Genomic DNA, 17278 nt, shown 5'->3' with positions numbered 1-17278 from the left:
TGTAATAATACATATTCCATATGATGATATATTATATATAATGATATATTTTATATGCATATAATGGAATATTATTTAGCCACAAAAAAGAGTGAAGTCTTACTATTTGCAATGACATGGATGGAGCTAGAGAATATAATGCCAAGAGAAATAAGTCAGTCAGAGAAAGACAAATACCATATGATTTCACTCATATGTGGAATTTAAGAAACAAAACAAATGAGCAAAGGGAAAAAAAGAAAGAGGGAGAGAGACAAACCAAGAAACAGACTCTTAACTATAGAGAACAAACTGATGGTTTCCTGAGAGGAGTGGAAAGTGGGGATGGGTGAAATAGGTTCTGCGGGTTAAAGAGTGCACTTGTGATGAGCACTGGGTGATGTATGGAAGTGTTGAATCACTCTATGGTACCCATGAAACTAATATAACACTGCACGTTAACTAACTGAAATTAAAATAAAAACTTAAAAAATGAGTAAAATATCTCTATAGAACATTGTAAAACTATTGAAATATTATGAAAAATAATTTAAATAAATGGAGAGATAACAATATTCAAAGATTGGAATGCTCAGTCTTATAAACATTACAATTCTCACCAAATTGACTTACATATTTAATACAGTTGGAATTAAAATTCTAAAAAGGCTTTTTCTGGAATTGGGTAGGCATTTCTAAGACATACGTATATGGGAATGAAAAGGACCTGTAATAGTCAACACAGTCTTGAGATTTAACAAAATGGCAATAGTTGCACTACTGGCTATCAAGATTTATTATAAAGCTACAGTAATTAGACATGCTTTATTGGCACAAAGATTAAAACAGAGAACCTAGGAAATATCTATATATATATATACATACATACTTGATTTGTGACAAAGGTGTCCCTGCAGAGCTATGGGAAAAGGCTGTCTTTTCAATAAATGGTCTTGGAAACATTGGATTTCCACATAGGAATAAGAAAAATAAACTTGACAAATATTTCACACCATAAAAAGTTAATCCTGGGGCCAGGGGATTGTAGATTTACAAGTGAATGGAAAACCAATATTCCAGAAAATAGCGTAGTAATGTATCTCTATAACCTTAAAGTAGGTAAAAATGTTAAATGGTACACAAAAATCCCTATTCCTAAAGATAAAATTGATTACTTAGACTATAATAACATTAAGAAAGTCAGTTCTTCAATAATTAACCCTCATTAAGATAGTAAAAAATAAAATCTTCAAATCAGAGATGCTGTTTGCAAATTTTATGAGTAGAAAACACCTTTTATCCCACATGACTATCATTAAAAGTATTGACAGTCCCTACTGATGAAGGGCTCACACACTGAGGGGAGAGTTTATATTGTGATAACTAACTTGAAATACTGAAGATTTTACTAAATTTCAACATATAAACAATATTACCTGGAAGTCTAAAGGCACGGAAAAGAATGTTCAGACAGCATTTTTCATAATAAACAAGTGTAGCTGACAGTCCTGATGTCCTTTACAAGGCAGATCGATGCATGAATATCAGTATATTCATGCAATGAACAGTATACAAGAGTGAAAAGCATGACCTGCTGCTATATGCAACGTCAAAGATGTATCTCATTAACACTAAGTGAAAGATGCTAGATACACACAGTGCATACAATACAATCCCATTTATTAAAAGTAAAAAGAAACACCTATACAGGAACTTTTAAAAATTTATGCTAATGTGGTAAAAATATAAATTTAAAACAGAGCAAAGAGAATATGATTATCATAAAAGGGTACTGATTCTTTCTGAGATAGAGGGAAGGTAGAAGTACTGAGGAGGTAAGAGTTCTCTTTGGGGGTGCTGATATTGAGTGGTGGTTACAAGGTTCTTGATTTGTTAAAAATTATCAAATTGCACATTTCTGTTTTATATATTTCTTTATATGTAGATTTCTTCTCACAATATAAAAGATTAAAAAGCAAATAATAGAATATAATTAATAGAAATTAATTGTGTTTTACAATAGAAATTTTATGGACTACCTTGGTGGCTCAGTCGGTTGAACATCCAACTCTTGATTTCAGTCAGGTCATGATCTCATGGTTGTGGGACCAGCCCCGAGTCAGGATCTGCACTGGCAGTGCAGAGCCTGCTTGGGATTCTCTCTCTCTTTCTCTCTATTCCTCCCCTGCTTGTGCCTTCTCTCTCTCTTTCTCAAAGTAAATAAATGAACTTTAAAAAAGTAAATAAGATAAAATAGAAATTTCCTTTTCTTTCCCTTGGAACCTACCCAGATACCAATTTTAAAAAATAGCTTATACCAATTATATAGCATTATTTTACAAGGAGAAAAATTTTAATTTGATTTTATATCTTATTCACAAAAAGATAAGTCACATTACTTGAATACAAAAAATCAAAAATTGTTACCCTGTTTTAACTGAGTTTAAAAACTTGAAAAAATGTTATCTTCTTTTGTATAAAAATTTGTATTCCGTTTTACAGAAACAGTCATAATTAATAGATGCAGAACAGAGGTGCCTGGGTGGCTCAGTAAGTTAAGAGTCCAACTTCGGCTCATGTCATGATCTCATGGTTCATGAGTTTGAGACCCACATTGGGCTCTGTGCTGACACCTCATAGCCTAGAGCCTGCTTTGGATTCTGTGTCTCCCTCTCTCTCTGCCCCTCCCCTGCTCACACTCTCTCTCCCTCTCTCTCTCTCTTTCTCAAAAATAAATAAACATTAAAAAAATTAAAAATAGATGCAGAAGAAATATTTAAGTTAAATATACTACTTTATATTTTCTTCACTTTTTTTCTTTATAACATTATAATCTAAATTAACTAAACAATATGTCTGTATTATGAGATTAATTCAAGAATATTTTAGTCAAAAAATTCACTTGTCATAACAATACTATTTACCTGTTACAAAAAATATTTATCCAACAAATGAATATCATAAGAAGCTTATTTTATGCTAATAAAAAAAGCTGTTCATTCCAATCATTACAAGATAATTTGTAAACACCTGTGCTTGATATTTGATGCTGTTTCAAATACATAAACATGCTTAGTTCACTTATTTTAGAGTTTGAATTTTAAGAATACCATGCATACAAAAAATGAACATCACAAAATAGATAACAAAGGACTATAATTGTGCTACCTATCATATTAGGCATAATTATACATTATCCGTTTTCCCAATATTTCAGAAATTGACAGTTCATTATTTTAGAAGAGTTAAAATCTTCCTTACAAGTCATTTTTTTCTCTTTTTTAAAATATTTTTTTTATTTTGAGAGAGAGAGGGGGGTGGGCTGAGGAACAGAGAGAGAGGGAAAGAATCCCAAGCAGGCTCCATGCTGTCAGGTCAGAGGCCGACATGCGGCTCCATCTCACAAATTGTGAGATCATGACCTGAACCGAAACCAAGAGTTGGAAGCCTAACCCACTGAGCCACCTAAGCACCCCTGCAAGTCATTTTTAAAACGAATGAAGTAAAAAATGAATGAATGAATGAATGAATGCATGAATGAATAAATAAATAAATAAATAAATAAATAAATAAATAGATAGATAGATAAATAAATAAATAAAATGAAGTATGGGGCGCCTGGGTGGCTCAGTCGGTTAAGCGGCCGACTTCTGCTCAGGTCATGATCTAACGGTCCGTGAGTTCGAGCCCCGCGTCGGGCTCTGTGCTGACAGCTCAGAGCCTGGAGCCTGCTTCAGATTCTGTGTCTCCCTCTCTCTCTAACCCTCTCCTGCTTGTGCAGTCTCTCTCTCTCTCAATAATAAATAATCGACATTATTTAAAAAAAAATAAAAATGAAATGAAATGAATGAAGTATAAAAGTATTTAGTGAGTGGCAGGAGTCTCATTTACTTTGGATCCTAGAAATTTAGTTCTTTGATATTTTATTTATTAATTGAGTGTATGCTTCATCCTAACTCATCAGTGCTCAAACTAAGCAATAGATTGATTAGGAGCTGATTTTCTTTAAAAAGAAAATGCATTTTATTTCTTAGTGTGATGGCTGTTTTCAAACAACTTCAGAGGCACATGCTCCTTAAATACATTGACATACCGTGTATTTCTTGAAAATTAGAAAAAAATGTGCTTCGTCATATGAATTATAACATGTAAACCTACAAAGAACATATTAAAGCTAATACATGTCAATGATATTTATTTCAGACCTAAGGCAGCTGTACTGGAAACTTTCCGTTGCTTGGTGTTCTTAATGTTGTGTAGATTTGGTCATCTGAAGCCTTTCACTCCTTCTTTGTCATTTGCTTTTGAGGTAAGACATATTTTTTTAGGTGGCTTAGCACAATTATACAGCTATCATATGTTTAATCTTTTCATTCAACAATGTTTTGTCTATTTATCTTGTGACTAGTACTTATGGGAAACATTTACCTATTCATTTACTTACCATACCATATTAATTGTGTCACCTGGAGCTAGTTAATATTGTGGAGTTTCATTTTTCTGGTGTTTAAATATGTAGTGATATCATTAACCTCATAGACTTCTTGGACAAATTATATTACGTGATGTTTATGAGGAAAAATTCAGTCACATAGTTGGCTTTCAACAAGGAAACAAATAATTTTTTAAAAAGTTTTTGGCAGAGATCCTGCCATTTGAGATTTTTTCTTCTTAGGTTTTTAAGGTGATTAAAACATCTTATCAATTGCCCACAAAAGATAATGATTCTATAGAAATAAAATCACTGATGTCACTGAGATTTTTCTACAACTGAAAAATTTAAGTTATAATTTAACCTTCTGTGATGATTAAAACTTCTCTTCCAAGAACTTCCAAAAGCTTTTGGGTATATATTTATTGTTTCAGATCTTAGATGCGTGTTAACAAAATCTTTATTCTTATCACTAAAGAGTTAATGCACATAACTTTATTATTTTAAATTAAGGTTTATATTGTTTAACTTTGGTGCTGATCAGCCTGCCAACATGCCCAGCATATGTAACCTTATTTAAGCATGAAACATAAATGCAAATATTCTCCCAGTATTGATGGAAAAACTAAAACAGGCAGTTTTATAAATTAGTAATGACCGTAAATTGGAACAAGCTCTTTGGAAAACAATTTGGCACCACCACAGAAGGCATATGAATATAAAAATGAGGAAGGGGAAATTTATATATACATATATACATATACATATATATCTGTATGTATATGTATATGTATATATGTGCATATATATAAGTTTATATATACACTTTATAAAAGTTTATATATATAAGTTTATATATACACTTTATATGTTTATATATATATAAGTTTATATATATATACATACACATACGTATATACATATATATACATATATACACGTGTATATATGTATACATATATATGTGTATATATACACATATATATGTATACATATATGTATATATGTATATATACATATATGTATATATGTGTATATATGTACATATATACACATATATACATACATGTACATATACATATATGTACATATACATGTACATATACATATATGTATATATACATATGTGTATATATACATATATACACATATACACATATATACATATATGTACACATACATATATGTACATATACATGTACATATACATATATGTATATATACATATATGTATATATATGTGTATATATACATATATACACATATATATGTATACATATATACACGTGTATATATGTATATATATGTAAGTTTATATATATATAATGTAAATATATGTAAATATATCTGGAAAGATAAGAACTTACTGTATGGTTGCCTGTGGGAGGGTGAATTATATGACTAGGATTAAGAAATGTGAGGAAGATTTTCCATTAAGTTCATATTCTTTACTACCTTTAAAATTTCTGCACCGCCTGAATATATTTTCTACTTTAAAAGTCATGCAAATTTAAAAAATGAAACATAAAATCTTAGTATCAGGATACTAGATATCATCTAATTGAATAAATTGTGCATCTAAATAGGCACTAAATAAAGTTTATGTATTATGTACTTTTCTTGAGAATACAACTTCAAGCAAAATGATGAAGCTTAAATTACACTTATTCAATGAAATTTGGAAATATACATGCCAAAAATATGTATATATTTTCACACTCTGCATGAGGACAGATATTATAGGTATGAAAGAAATCAGTACCATTTAGTGAATCTACTCTTGGGTATATTGTAGTAGTTTATCTTAAATGCTCCAGAAACAAATAGAAAATGTGGGTTCTTTAAGGCAGCCATGGTATAAACAAGTGGAATATATGCTTGGAGAACCACACTGCATTTGAGGTTCTTTGATGATGGGATAGTGGAGGACAGTGTGGTGTGTCCAACTTTTGAATATGATGAATTTTAGTGGTGAGATGCTGTCCATTTATTTATTTATGTTAAGTCAGTAGGTAAAAGTGAGTGGTTAAGATTTGAGCTTTTAAGCCACATTGACTGAATTTGATTTCTAACCCAGGAAATTACTACTGTGTCCTTGGACAGTTATTTATCAACTTAAATATTCTTAGACTTACTTTCCTTATCTATAAATGGATAAGTAATAATACATTTCTAATAGGATTTTGAGGATTAAATGAAAATCTGTATAAGAGATTTGGCATAGTAGTTAACATACAGTACAAGCTTAATATATATTATATCCTATTATTATTATCACTTTTATGAAATTGAAGATCCCTTGGAATAATTCTTTGGTTTGCCTCAGGATCCAAAAGTCAAGTTTGGGAACAATTGGCATGGTGGATATAGAGGAGCAGTAATGTGGAATCTAAAAGTCATGATTATGAATTTTTAGTTCTGACTCTATGACATTGGACTCTGTTCTTCAGGTTGTTTACTTGCCAAATGAGAGTTAACATACACTGAGATTTTACTATGTTCTAAATGCCCTACTCCTATTACTTCATTTAATCTATATATCAGTGTGACTCATGATCTGGTTACTATTATTATTTGTATAATGAAAAAATTTTGAGCTACAGAGAGGTTGGAAACTAGTTTGAATTAATATAATTAAGCATTGAACAAGTCAGGATACAAACTCAGACAGTCTGACATTGTAGCTCTTAATTATCTAGCAACATTTCCTTCCATGTAATGATAGCAATACTTATTCACCTCAAGGAATTTAGATAAAAGATATTTTTACAATGAAGCAAAAGTACTTTGAGAAATGTGAAGACCAAAATAAAAGGTCTTACTAATTTGACTACAAAAATGTTTTGAAAAGACTAATGGTTTCAATACTTTACCTCTGAATTATCTGTGATTTAAAAGTAAAATGAAGAGGAGGGAAGACATAATGGCAAAATGTTTCAGTCTATTCACCTACTCTTTACAGAACCCATTCCTGCCCATCTAGGTACACATGTACACTCTTCAAGAGTAAACATTGACTGTGATATGCCTATTAAACATTTCTTTAAAATGGTGTACTAATACTATTTCTTAGGGTTTGTGGATAAATTCAATGACACAAAGGGTACCACATAGCAAGTCCTTGATACAATTTAGTTATTATCATTGTTCATATTAATATGATTATTCTATAATTATCATTTAAAATATTAGTACTGCTATTATTATTAAGGTATTATCATCATTTTTATTATTAATGATTGAATTTCCATGGTTAACACTGAATAAGTCTTCTCTGACTGGAGGTCAATAACTATATGGTAAAGACTGGGCAAGTATTTTATGATCCGCATTTCACTTGTGAAGCAGCCTTTTCTTCCACGTTTTCTAAAGTTAAAAAAAAAAGACGAGTTATCAATTCTTTTACTTTTTAATTTAAATTCAAAATTTAAAAAACTAGTTACCAGCTCTTACATTCTTAATAATTTTTTTAAGTTTATTTCACTTATTTTGAGAGAGAGAAAGAGAGCACAGCAGGGGCAGAGAGAGAGGGGAGAGAGAGAATCCCAAGCAGTCTCTGCGTGGTCAGCGAGGAGCCTGATGTGGGACTTGAGTTCCTGAACTGTAAAATCATGATCTGAGCCAAAATCAAGAGTTGGTCGCTTAATCAGCCGAGCCACCCAGGCACCCCAGTTTTTATATTCTTAATTATGAATTTCAAATTTGTGTTTTCCTCACATTTCTTAGAACTTTACATGAATTTTTACCATTTATCATAGTATTAATAAAACTATTCTTTGCCCACATAAGGAGTTTAGAAGCCTAATAAATGGCCTGAGTGACTCCATTCAATAGGAATCAGGGGTTACTGACTTGCAGTGATTATACTATGGGGACACAATGTTCTCATCATTTTTCTTTGAAGCTATCTTTAGAATCAGTGTCATTGAAGCAATTAATCCCTTCTTTTATAAATTAATGTTGCATTTATTGGCAACATCAACTTGTAGCCCTGTGACTCTTCTCTTTATCTAGAAGGCTGGTTGGAGGCTTTCTGTTATACTGCTTCATTAAGTAAGTCAAATGCCATAGATTTGCATGATAACAATCCTTCCACACTAAGCAAACACGCTGCTGGCTATACTTACAACTTTAATCACATACACACAAGGACACACAGAATGGAAAATTGAACCTTATGTTATTTTGTACTTAGGTTATAAAACAGTGCTTAGGTAGTTATAATTCTGAGCAGAAGTACAAAGTAGAATTTAAATTTGATCTTGTGACCTGTTTGTGGAAGATTTACTCCCTTTAGCTTTTTTTTTTTTTTTTAATTTGAATTTTAGTTAACCAACATACAGTGTGTTATTGGTTTCAGGAGTAGAATTGAATAATTTATCACTTACATACAACATCCAGTGCTTGTCACAACAAGGGGGGCTTGTCATTAAGGGCCCTTCTTAACACCCATCATGGATCTAGACCATCTCCCACCCACCTCCCTCCATCAACCCATAGTTTGTTCTCTATCATTAAGAATCTATTATGCTTTATTTTTCTCTCTCCTCTTCCTCACCCCTTCCCATATATTCATCTGTTTTGTTTCTTAAATTCCACATATGAGTGAAATCAAATGATATTTGTCTTTCTCTGACTTACTTATCTCGCTTAGAATAATACATTCTCACTCCACCTGCATTGTTGCAAATGGCAAGATTTCATTCTTTTTGATGGCTGACCAATATTCCATTTTATGTGTATACCACATCTTCTTTATCCACTCATCAGTCGATGGACATTTGAGCTCTCTCCATAGTTTGGCTATTGTTGATAATGCTGCTATACACGTTGGAGTGCATGCACCTTTGAATCTGTAGAATCTGTAGTTTTGTATCCTTTGGATAAATACCTAATAGTGCAATTGCTGGATAACAGGGTAGAAGACATGAATAGACACTTTTCCAAAGAAGACATCCAGGTGGCCAACAGATACATGAATAATGTTCAACCTCACCCATCATCAGGGAAACACAAATGAAAACTATGATGAAATAACACCACACACTTGTCAGAATGGCTAAAATTAACAATACAAGAAACAACAGGTGTTGGCAATGATGAAGAGAAAAGGGGAACCCTCTTGCACTGTTGGTGGGAATGAAAACTGGTGCGGCCACTCTGGAGAACAGTATGGGGGTTCATCGAAAAACTAAAATGAGAATGATCCTACTATTCTCTTTAGCTTCTATCTGCAAGAATATGAAGTAAGGGAGGGGTGCTGTGGCTATTTATAAATATAACTAACTGCTGTACAAATGCATAGTGGTTTATTTAGTGTGTGCAGTGGTTAGTCCATATCCTTGTACATTTCTTTAGCTAGGTTGGTTAATATTTTGAGCACCAACTCATATGCTTTTTTTTTTAACTTTTTCATTCACAGGAAATCTGACAGAAAACATTATTTTATTCATGCATTTCTCACTAACATACAGCACACACATTTTTTTTCTAGTAGCCAAGTGTAATTTGTTCTAATATATGCCTGTGAATTTGTGGTTGTTTAATTGTCTTCCATCAGTAGCTTTAAAAATGTATAAACTTGATGAGCCTTTAAAAGGAAGATTGCAAAGTCAAAGATGAGTAGCTATTTTTAGTAAGTGTATAGGTCTATAAGATAATAGCAAATGCTGTTTACAGATATTTTGATCCTATGTGTATTTTGTTTCATATAACTTCTTACTTAATTGAAGAGATAGTTAAGGTACTAGAAGAAGCATTGGCTTTGAAGTCAAATAACCTAAGTGTCATTCCCAGCTCTGCCAAATGGTTATGCGGCCTTCAGGAACTTTTCTAGAACAACCACATCTTAGCTCTCTTAGCTTAGCTCCCTCAGCAAAAAGGAGAATAAACATCCTATGGGGATTGTTTTGGTATTCAAGGAGTAAAGGCAATAGAGTCAATAGAATCTAGCATAATACTTGGTATTTAAGTAATGAATCTTATCAATAATAATTGTATACATGTGTATTATACACATGCATTCATACACAAACTACACACACAAATTTAAAATAATGTTTTTAAAACAAGATCATTACAAAAAATGAAAAAAAATAAACCTGAGAATATCTGGTTATTATTGGCCAAATAATTTGAGTTGATTCCAAAAGAACGTGCAATGACTTTGTTAAATTTTTTTTTAATCTTTATTTTTGAGAGAAAGAGAGAGACAGGGTGAGAGCAAGGCAGGAGCAGAGAGAGAGGGAGACACAGAATCTGAAGCAGGCTCCAGACTCTGAGCTGTCATCACAGAGCTCGATGCAGGGCTTGAACTCACGAACCGTGAGACCATCACCTGAGCCAGAGTCCCACACTTAACCAACTGAGCCACCAAGGCGCCCCAAACTTTGAATTAAGACTTTGGAAAAAACGTAAAATCTAATTTCCAGTTTTTAGTTTAAATCATTAAAATAGAAACACATCACTGCTGCTTGGTAAACCAATTTGTATCTGCTGAAGATGTGTGCAAGAGCTGGGTAGAATTTGGACAAGTAGGGAGGAAGATGGAGGGAATGTACCTTGACTAAAGGGAGAGTACAGTGAAAAGTCTGGAAGCAGGGGAGACCATGGACTGTTTAAGTGATGAGAGGAGCCTAGAAACAACAGCCCAACGTGTGGATCCTGATAGGAGGTAAAAAAAAAATGCCCACAGAAGATAGAACCAGCTTGCCTAATGCTTTAAATGGCAGGCAGAAACGTTTATTCAACACTTACTGAACACCTGCCCCAGTAAAAACAGAGCAAAAGCCCTGTCTTTGTGGAGATTAGATTTTAATCAGTGTATTAATTTTTGATTGCTGTGTAACAAATTACCACAAATTTAGTGGCTTAAAACAACACACATTTATTATCTAATAGTTCCCATGGGTCAGGAGGTCAGGAGTAGTTTTGCTCAGAACTCTGCTCAGCGTCTCAAGAGACTGCATCTAAGGTAAGTATTGGCCAGATTGTGTTCTCATCTGGAGGCTCAACTACGGAAAAATCCACTTTCAAACTCATTCACGTTGTTGACAGAACTCATTTCCTTGCAGCTGTATGACTTAGGGCGCCAGCTTTTTGCTGGCTTTTGACTGGAGACTGCCCTCAGGTCCCAGAGGCTGCCTGTACGTCCATGCCACATGGGCTTCCTCAACATGGCTGTGTACTTCATAAGCCAGCAAGGAGGAACTTGTTTCAGGAAGAGCTCAACTCCTCTTTTAAGAGCTTTCAGCTGGTCAACCTAGGCTCCTCCAGGATAATCTTATGTTTTATCAAATGAAAAACAACTGATTTAGGACCTTAATTACATCTGCCATATCTTCATCTATGCCACATTCTGTTGACTAGAAGCAAGTCAGAGGCTTCTCCTACACTCCAGGGGAGGGGATTGTACAGGCTGACAGGTCATACACAGCCAGGGTAGGGACTATGGGCCTCCCTAGTTTCTGTCTGCGATAGTTGAGGAGGGTGCAGACAGTAACTCAGACAAACATTCATATACATATACACATATATTTATATTCATGTATATGGTTTATTAGATAATGCTAAGTACTATGGTGAAAAATTAGAGATGGAGAAGGCAAAATTTTTCTAAAACATGGCACCTAGCAAAAGCTGGTGGCATTTCAGTTAAGACCTGATATGAGGGCAAAAGCCATGTGGATTCCTGGGGAAGAGCAGATAAAGGCAACATCAAGTGCAAAGATGCTGAGGCGGGATGTACCTAGCATGTTCTTAGAATACTGCACATGTTTCGAATTGAATAAGCAAGAAGGAAAGTGGTAGAAGATGTGGTCAGAGCAGTAGCAGAGGTCAGACCACATAGCTCCTTTTGGTCTTGTTATTATCCATTTTACTCCAGCTGAAATGATTCCACCCAGAGAGTTTGAGCACAGGAAGTGTATCAGCTGACTTACATTTTAAGATCACTTTGATGGCTCAGTTGAAGACAAATGAAAGGGGGTAGCAAGAGGACTAAGGATAGCAGTTAGGATGCTATTGTAAACATGCAAGTGAGAGAAGCTGGCATCCCAAAGAAGGTGAGAAGTGGTCAGATTCAGGAAGGAATTTTAAAGTAGAAAAGGTAAGTTTTGCTGACAGGTCAAATGAGAAGAATGGGAAAACAACAACAACAAAAAACGAAAGACTCCAGTGGTTTTGGTGTGAGGAAATAAAAGAATGGACTTACGCATGAACTGACATGGGAAGAATCTGGTAGGAAAAGCCGGAAATGGGGATAGATCACCGGGTTCAGTTTTATTTGATAGGATTATGTTTATTGATTTCATAGTTATCTTCTTGCTGGTAGAGTTATTAATCTGTTCTGCACAAACACACAATTCAAAGCAGAGAAAGTAGATGGTAAGAAAATGTAATGCCTGAAGTTTCAAAACCTCCCACAAAAGACCACCAGAATCATAAGTCAAAGCCAAGCGGCAAGGGTCGTTTATTGCAGGTTCGAACCTGGTCCTCTGCGCACTCGTCGCCGGTGACGCAAGAGGCCACGATCAGGGTTGGTATAGCGTTTTTATAGACAGAGACAAATAGCACAGGGGAGGTTTCAAATTATGAGGGGCCTGATTAGTTGATTTTAAAGTAAGGACATTTGTTGTTCTCTGATTGGGCGTCCTTTGTCTGTCCTTTGGCGGGAAGGCTTTGTCCCTTACTTGTGGCGGGAGGAAGAAAGGGGGAAGGGGGTAGGTGAGGAATGTGCTAAGCAAGCAGGTTTACAGAAGCGAGAAACGCCGGTTAGTTTATGTACAATCACTCATTCCATTACATATCAGACTACATTTAGGAAGTTTTACAGCCCATTCTACTACACAGCGGGTTACAATCAGGAAAGGTCTCACAATGCTCATAGCAAACAGCAAGCAAAACAGACTTCTCAGCAATTGTATTTCTTATCAAAGATCCATAATAAGCAGAAAAGAGAACCTAGCTTAAACTAAGGCAGGGCTGTCATTTGGATTCAAAGCTGTTCCTTTCAGAAAATACACCCACCGTTTATTACTGGTTATGTTTATGTGTTGTGACTTGATCTTTTTTTCTTTGTGATTAATGCATTCCTTCGTGAACATATATTATTTTTAATCCTATATCATGAAGTCTTTTTGTTCTTTAAGCCAAGATTACCTGTTCAGAGCTTTGTAATAGAAACTGAGAAAAAAAATATGTAAGAGATAGGTCTGGACAACCAGAGAGGGGTCAAAGCTTCAGTTAAAGACACTTGAATGCTGTTGGCAGTGACAGGGAGCAGCACACCATGGATGGGAGAGATTCTTCCCCCAGCTGTGCTGTCAGAGTCCAGGGGCTTCTATTTATTTGAGGTGTCACTGTAAAGTAATGGAACTGATGTCATGAAACCATGAGGTTTTAAAAGTTAAAACTATTTTTTTAGAGCAATTGAAGTTTTCCAGCAAAACTGAGGGGAAGAAAGAGATTTCCCATATTCCTCCTGCCCCTACACATGGATAGCCTCTTCCATTACCAACATCCTCTACCAGAGTGGTGCATTTGTTATCATCAATGAACCTAGGTTGACACATCATAGTCACCCAAAGTCCATAATTTACCTTATGGTTTTCTACTGGTGTTGAAAATTTATGGTGTGGACACATGTATAGTAACAAATATCTATTATTATGGTATCATACCGGGTATTTCCACTGTCCTAAAACTCCTCTGTGCTCTGCTTGTTATCTGTGTGCTCCTTAGTCCCTAACATCCACTCATCTTTTTACTGTGTTCATAGTTCTGCCTTTTCAGAAAATCATATAGTTGGAATCAGATAGTATGAAATATTTTCAGATTGTCTTCTTTTACTTAGTAGTATGCATTTAAGCTTTCTCCATGTCTTTTTATGGATGCACAGCCCTTTTATTTTGTTTTTTGTGCATACCAGTTTATTTTTTTCCATTTTTTTGTGTATACCAGTTTATTCATTAACCTATGTAAGGAAATTTTGGTTGCTTTTGGCAATTATGAATAGCAATGCTATAAACACTCCTGTATAGGTTTTTGTGTAGTCATAAATTTCAGTTCATCTGGGCAAATATGAAGGAGCACAATTGCAGGATCATATGATAAGAGTATGTTTAGTTTTGTAAGAAATCCTCAAACCGTCTTCCAAAATGGCCATACCCTTTTGCATCCCTGAATGAGATTTCCTTTTGCTTCCTATCCTCACCAGCATTTGGTGTTGGCAGTGTTCCAGATTTTGGCCATTCTAATAGGTGTGTAGTGATACATCATTGTTTTCATTTGCATTTCCCTGTTGACAGATGATGTGGAGAATCTTTTCCTAGGATTATTTTCCATTTGCATATGCTCTTTGGTGAGGTGTCTGTTAAGATCTTTGGCCCATTTGAAAAAATTGGGTAGGTTTCTTATTGTTGAGTTTTAAGAGTTCTTTGTGTATTATGGATAATAGTCCCTCATATGTGTTTTTAGGAAATCTCTTCTGTTAGTCTGTGGCTTGTCTTGTCGTTCTTTTGACACCATCTTTTGCAAAGTGGAAGTTTTTAATTTAAAAAATTCAACTTATAAATTATTTCTTTGGATTGTGTCTTTGGTGTTATGTACAAAAACGCTCCACTATTCCCAAGATCATCTATGTTTTCTCCTATATTATCTTCTAGGAATTTTATACTTCTGCATTTTTTAATTTAAATCTGTGATTTTTTTAGTAAATTTTGAGTATTTTTTTAATGAAGTGTGTAATGTCTGTCTAGATTCATTTGTGTGTGTGTGTGTGTGTGTGTGTGTCCATTTCTTTCAGCACCATTTGTTGAAAAGACTCTGCTCCACTGCATTGTACTTGCTCCCTTGTCAAAGATCAGTTGACTATATGTATGTGCATCAATTTCCTGGCTGTTTATTCTGTTCCATTGATATAACTGCCTCTTCCTTCACCAATACCACACTGCCTTGATCAACGTTGCTTTACAGTAAGTCTTGAAGTCAGGTAGTATCAGTCCACCAGCATTTTCCTTCTCCTTCAAAATTGTGTTGGCTATTCTGGGTCTTCTGCCTCTTCATGTAAACTAGAATAAGTATGTTGATATCACAAAATAATTTGCTGGGATTTTGATGTTGATTGCATTGAATCTAGTTGGAAGAACTGACATCTTGACAGTATTGATATCTTAACATGTTGACAGTATGGATTCATATCCATGAATAGGGAGTATCTATCCATTTATTTAGTTTTTTATTTCATTCTTGCAGTTTTATAACTTTCCTCATATAGATCTTGTACATACAGTATTTTGTTAGATTTATTACCTGAGTAATTATTATTATTATTATTATTATTATTATTTAGTTGTAATATGAATGGCATTGCACTTTTAAATTTCAAGTTCCATTCATTCCTGGTATGTAGGAGAATGATAGACTTTTTATATTAATGCTGTATACTGTAAACTTGCCCTAATCACTTATTAGTTCTAAGAGTGTTTTGTTGATCCTTTCCAATTTTCTGCATAGATAATCATGTCATCTGCCTAGCTTAGCAAGAAAGGAACAGAACTAGGAGTTTAGTTGCTGATTTTTTGTTTATAGATTTATTACTAAAATAATCAGAAAGCTTCAGTTAAACTACATCCATATATAAGCTTTTTGGTTATGTCATCATTTATTTAAATTTTTACCAATAAATATCATAGGTAATTTTAGTTTTAAAATGCTGCAGTTAGTATTCTAAGTGGTTTGTAAATATTATTTCCTTAAATACAACAACTTTATACTGAAAATGCTACTTTAAGTCACATTTAACAGATGAGGAAATTGAGACATTAAGAAGACAAGTAAGTTGCCCAAGGCCATGATCCTGTATATAAGAGAGACAGGATTCAAACCCATCTGGAACTCAACCTGCAAACTGCAAGACAATGACCTGAGCAGAAGTCAAGAGTCAGATGCTTAACTGACTGAACCACCCAGGCACACCTCACTGTTGGCATTCTTTAGGGCCTGGATCCTGCTTTCTTCTCTATCCACCCTTACTCATTTCTACTTCTTTGGACACTAGGGATGTTGTGTTGATGTTGACTCCCACATTTTCATGCCTGGACCAGACCTCTAACCTCATCTGTAGACTCACAATTCTATTACCTATTTAAGATCTTCTCTTGAATGGCATAGGCACATCATACAATTGCATGTGTGAAAGTGAGCTCTTCATGCCTTTTCCTACATGTTTTTCCATCTCAGTAGATCTACATCTGAATAAATAGGTGCCATAGACACGTTTGCTCATTTCATAAATCCAGGAGTCATTCTTGTTTTAACCCTCTCTTTTGCTACCCACCTACACTCAGCAATTTCTGTTGCTTCTACACTAAGATACTAATTCAACTTCATCCCCCTTGTCACAATCCTAATTGAAAGTGCTAGCTTATCTTGTTAGGTCTACTACAGTGCACTCCTAAATATTCATCACTTTATTCTTGATACTTTCCAATATATTTTATATGTATAACACCATGATCAAATTTAATTTAAACTGCTAAATAGGTTTAAATGCACGTAGAATAAAATCTAAACCGTTTCCCATAACCTCCAAGGCCCTAAGTGAAGCATTCATAGACATACTCACTTCCCATAGCTGGCTTATTCCTCAATCTGGGAAGTCAAGCTATTAAAAAGAATATATGGATAAATAAAATTATGGCTGTAATATACAGCAGCTTACTTTATTTCTGATAGAGTCATTTGAAAGATTGTGTAACCTTTTTCATTAGGATTAGGAACTTCTTGGAAAGAACCTACTTCTGTAGAAAAGAAAAAAAAACAACTAATGATATATCTGCAAGTCACTTTGATTCATCTCAATATTTT

At 34.1% G+C, this 17278-nt stretch overlaps 1 protein-coding gene across 1 annotated transcript in view; it reads left to right on the top strand.

Moving 5' to 3' along the window:
- Positions 1-12220, top strand: part of AGMO (alkylglycerol monooxygenase) — a 192058-nt gene extending 179838 nt beyond the window's left edge. The window contains exons 12-13 of the mRNA XM_042977212.1: positions 4183-4288; positions 12044-12220. Of these exons, the coding sequence (XP_042833146.1) occupies positions 4183-4288; positions 12044-12220 (283 nt within the window). The remainder of the gene's footprint in view (positions 1-4182; positions 4289-12043) is intronic.
- The last annotated feature ends 5058 nt before the right edge of the window (positions 12221-17278 follow it).

This window comes from Panthera tigris, chromosome A2 (assembly GCF_018350195.1).
Source record: "Panthera tigris isolate Pti1 chromosome A2, P.tigris_Pti1_mat1.1, whole genome shotgun sequence".
Taxonomy (NCBI): Eukaryota; Metazoa; Chordata; class Mammalia; order Carnivora; family Felidae; genus Panthera; species Panthera tigris.
This window is presented reverse-complemented; position numbering and strand designations above follow the sequence as displayed.